The following is a 4,134-nucleotide window of genomic DNA, read 5'->3' as shown; positions in this document are numbered from 1 at the left end:
GAGCATCTGCAGCCAGTTTCTTTATCTGGGCAGCAGAGGTCACACCTGAAGCCCATAGGCTCTGAGGACACCTGCTCTCTGCACTCACCTGCAGGCTCTGTCCTCTGCTCTTCGCCTCTTCTGGCAGTGGGAAGAGCCCCTCCAGAGGTGAAGCTGCTCCTGTGGTCAGAACTCCTTAAGAATCTGTAACAAACGTAAGAAGGATGCAGCTTGACCAGATTATATAATTAATTAGACAAAATATATATATTCTTATGATATTATTATGTAAGGGACAACATGTAACAAAAACACCACTTGGGAAATATAAGAGGACTTCTAAGGTACAGAACATTGTTGTTATAAATATATAAGTTGTTATATAAGTTGTATATAAATTGTTATAACTAGATTAACAGTAAATGCTTCATTTAAATAATACCAGTACTTTACTGTATTTTAATTAACTAACTAGATTAACATTAATACAGTTTATCAAGCCATTAATTTCCCCTGTTATAAGGTTGAAATATTAAAGATGACAGAGCAGCACACTGCTGCACTGAGTTGCAGAGCCGTCCTGGAGAAAAAGCCTACACTTGTTCAAAAGGTGCTCACTTACATCATCTAGATTATTACCAACAGTGAAAACCTAATACATCATTTACCAAATAACTTTACATGCAAACATCTTTCCAGCAGCGCTAATACATCTGTACACCCAGTGCAGAAGCCAGGCTATGTTCAAAAGCATCAGCATCCTGCAATAGAAGAAGAAATGCTGCCACAACACTGGTTTGACAACTTCCTTAGAATATTATTCCTTTTGGATTTAAATTGAGTAGTGGTTTGGTTTTCTTTTTAATTATGTAACTGAAATGTTGGCTCAATCTAGAAATGACAATAGAACAAAAACATCTTCTGGAAAGCTGAATGTCTTTAGGGAATTAATTCACACATGCAGCCAGTGCAAATAAAGGTTTAAAAAATCACTAACTAGGCTTAGTCAAATTTTGTTCTTAATTCAAATTTTATTTAGAATTAAAATTTATAGTTTAAAAAGTATGCACATTCTGTAGGTATAAAAGTTTAAAAAAATACATTGATTTATTGATAAATGCTTCAGGTTAAATTTACATTTTCATACATTATCATCATATTGCAATAATTGTTTTGCATCTTTTAACACTTATAAAAAATAATTTAATGAGATCGAATAAACCATTTTAAACCACGCTAAAATAATTCCTTGAAAAGAAGGGTGAAGTTTGCCATAGCAATTCTTAATTCCTTTCTCCTGTAAATAAATAACTCTTCAATTAAGCAATATAAGGAAGTACGGGTTAGCAGAAAAGCACTTACCCACAGGGTGAATAGAAATCCATGGCGGGATGCCAACATTGTACCAAAAAGACGAAGAGAATTAAGTTCTACCCTGCCAGTGACTGGGTGTTTGTCCTCTCACAAGAAGTAACCCTCTTGCCCCCGCAACCTCCCATTCCTCCTCCTGGCGTGACCCATAACCAACAGGGAATGACACTGTATCTCCTTTTGGTTAGAGGGACTACATTCTGTGTTTCTGTGAAACATCTGGTAACTATTTCTAATTAAACCAAGAATGTGTTTCCTTAACATGAAGTGGTGAGTTGCTCACCATAAATGACTAAAGATAAAAGATGATCTGAGAAGATGGTGATAGCTGAATCTAATAAGGTCACAGTGGACTGCAATCCCACCCAAACTCCCCAGGAGTAACATAATTCAACCTCATGTAACAGCTCAGGTTTCCATTTTAAGGAGATTATTTAAAAAAAAAAAAAAAAAAAACGCAAAACTTGGAGAAAATATAACTGCCTTTGTGCAGAATTTGAGCCTTGCACCTCCAGAGCCACTGCCCTTCAGAGAGGGCTCAAACACATCTAACTACCAGCAGCCAGACAAATGCACCTCAACAAAAACACATAAAACCCTGGAGAAAAAAAAGTATTGAAATGTCAAGAATAAAGTAACAGGTTACAAGAACAAACCAGAAGTATTTTTTGAAAAATAAATACCTTCCAGGCTTTCTTTATATATGAAAAAAAACATGGCGGGGGTGGGGGGGGGAGGGAGGAAAAAAAAAGAGACAGGGTGGTGCACGTGTGAGAGAGTTAATAGTCAACACCTGCAAACCGATGCCCCTACAACACATAAGGTCATTTACATTAATCATTCACCTGCCTTCTCTCTGGCCATGTTTCTGTGCATAAATCAAATGCTGTGTTACCAAGGGGTAACTTCATCCTGGCATCACTGAACACATCTTCCTAGAAACAGGGACATTTCATAATTCTGAAAAACCTCTCCTTTCCAAAGGTGGCTACAGACACTTACACATTTATACATGGATATATACAAACAAGGTTAGAAAAATATTTAATTTTTGCTTGTTTAAATAATTACTGAAAAGTGTTAATACATGAATACATTAATATTTATACAATTAAAACTTTATATATAAATATTATATATATATATAAAGCATTTTTCATAGCAGCCATTGCATATATAGTAAAACAAGTCTATCTGAAGTCCATGCTGCAGAACTCAGGCCAAGCAGCATTCATCCACTTCCGAGAGGAACATCTGTACCGGAGCAAGGGTTTCAGGAATGAGGAGTTCTGCTGCTGATCACAGCAGAGATGTTGCTTTATCTTCTGCCAGGTATTGCCCAGACTGCCTAAGTACACAGTATTTTTAGGGAGAAATGCCACTATGTGGAATCACCTCATGGTCTCTAGGCTCGTCTCCAACACCAGAATCAGGACAACACCTTTTTGTTAGAAGGAGGCAGAAATGTAACGGAATGGCTTAAAATTTGTTAATGCAAGGTGAGCCGTGGCCTCGCCACGAGGCGTTCAAGGGCACCATCGCTCCTCACATGGCTGCGAGACACCCAGTGAGGGGCGCGAAGGCACTGGGAGGAGGTGTCATGCAGGGCAGGATTTAGTAACTCATATTTAGCTTGTTCTTGTTGAGTTCCCTTTCCAGGTTTCCTATTAGAGTATCAATACTTTCCTGCAGGTCTTTGAGGTTTGCTCGGTGATCCACCGCAGAGTCTATCGCTTGCATGGTCAAGTAGCTCTGAAACGTCTGCTCTCCGGGGATGGGCTGTGGGCGCCTCACCGGGGCATCCGGTTCCTCAGCTTTGCTGCTGTCATCCCCGCTCTCTGAGTCTTCTGAAGGGACGTCATCGTAGTCCGCTTCACCCAGGCAGTCTTTTGGGTTTAAGAAATAGTTCTCCCCACAACTGCTCCAGTCTCCAGCGTAGCGGTTGCTCGAGGGGCTGTCCAGACCTGCAGGCCTGGGTCTGAGCACTCCAGACATCTCAGTACTGCTCAGGTTCAGCATCTGAGGTCTCTGCCTCTTGGGTCTCAGGTAATTCAGGGAGGATGGATGCTCAGGAAACGCATTCAGATGTGCTGGTTCTTTGGCAGGTGAGGGACATACTAGAAGAGAGAAGATAAACCAGAGTCAAGGCTGAATCTGTACTGCAACAAGAAAAGTCCATGACAGATGCCCGCTCTCCTCCCTCAACGTCACATGTTACCGGCATGCATGGATACATGCAAGCTTACAGCCAATACATTCCACTACTACATTTTTTGCCACTGTTGAATATAAAATAATTTTTAAAACTACTGTAAAAGCTCGGTTTTGAAGATTCATGCCAGATTCAAATTGCAACTGAGAAGCCTATCTGAAAGTAGAAACTCCCAGAGCACTGATTAAATTAACTGCATGAGTTAATCACCATCCGGCTGTGGGTCAAAGAAAAGCAAACAGCTCAGCTCACACACTTTGTCAGGCTAAAACAGTAACAGAAAGCAGGCACAGCAAAATAGGTTAAAACACAACAAAAATACCACTGCGGAGAAACACCTAGACAAGCTGAAGATGCACCAAATGCTGAACTCTTGTGCTTCTCTTTTGCCCTAATGTTCTGCACTATTAAAAGAAGCTCAGTTGCACTGATTTTCCTAAGCAGCCACAACGCCATGTCAGACGTACACTCAAACAGGTTTGATGGCAATGTTACCTGAGCTCACGATTATACAGTGTAAGTTACTAACAGTCTCCTCCACTGTTACTGGCTTCCTACGGTAAACAGCAAAA

At 40.3% G+C, this 4,134-nt stretch overlaps 1 protein-coding gene across 1 annotated transcript in view; it reads right to left on the bottom strand.

The window, feature by feature from the left end:
• Positions 1 to 1,050: 1,050 nt before the first annotated feature.
• The window catches only part of SYDE2 (synapse defective Rho GTPase homolog 2), a 29,805-nt gene continuing 26,721 nt past the window's right edge, over positions 1,051 to 4,134 (bottom strand). Inside the window, exon 7 of the mRNA XM_082052449.1 lies at positions 1,051 to 3,467. Within this exon, the coding sequence (XP_081908575.1) occupies positions 2,965 to 3,467 (503 nt within the window). The 3' untranslated portion in view covers positions 1,051 to 2,964. The remainder of the gene's footprint in view (positions 3,468 to 4,134) is intronic.

This window comes from Streptopelia decaocto, assembly GCF_964273445.1.
Source record: "Streptopelia decaocto genome assembly, chromosome: 5".
NCBI lineage: Eukaryota > Metazoa > Chordata > Aves > Columbiformes > Columbidae > Streptopelia > Streptopelia decaocto.
The sequence above is the reverse complement of the archived record's forward strand: the minus strand, read 5'-3'. Positions and strand labels throughout refer to the sequence as shown.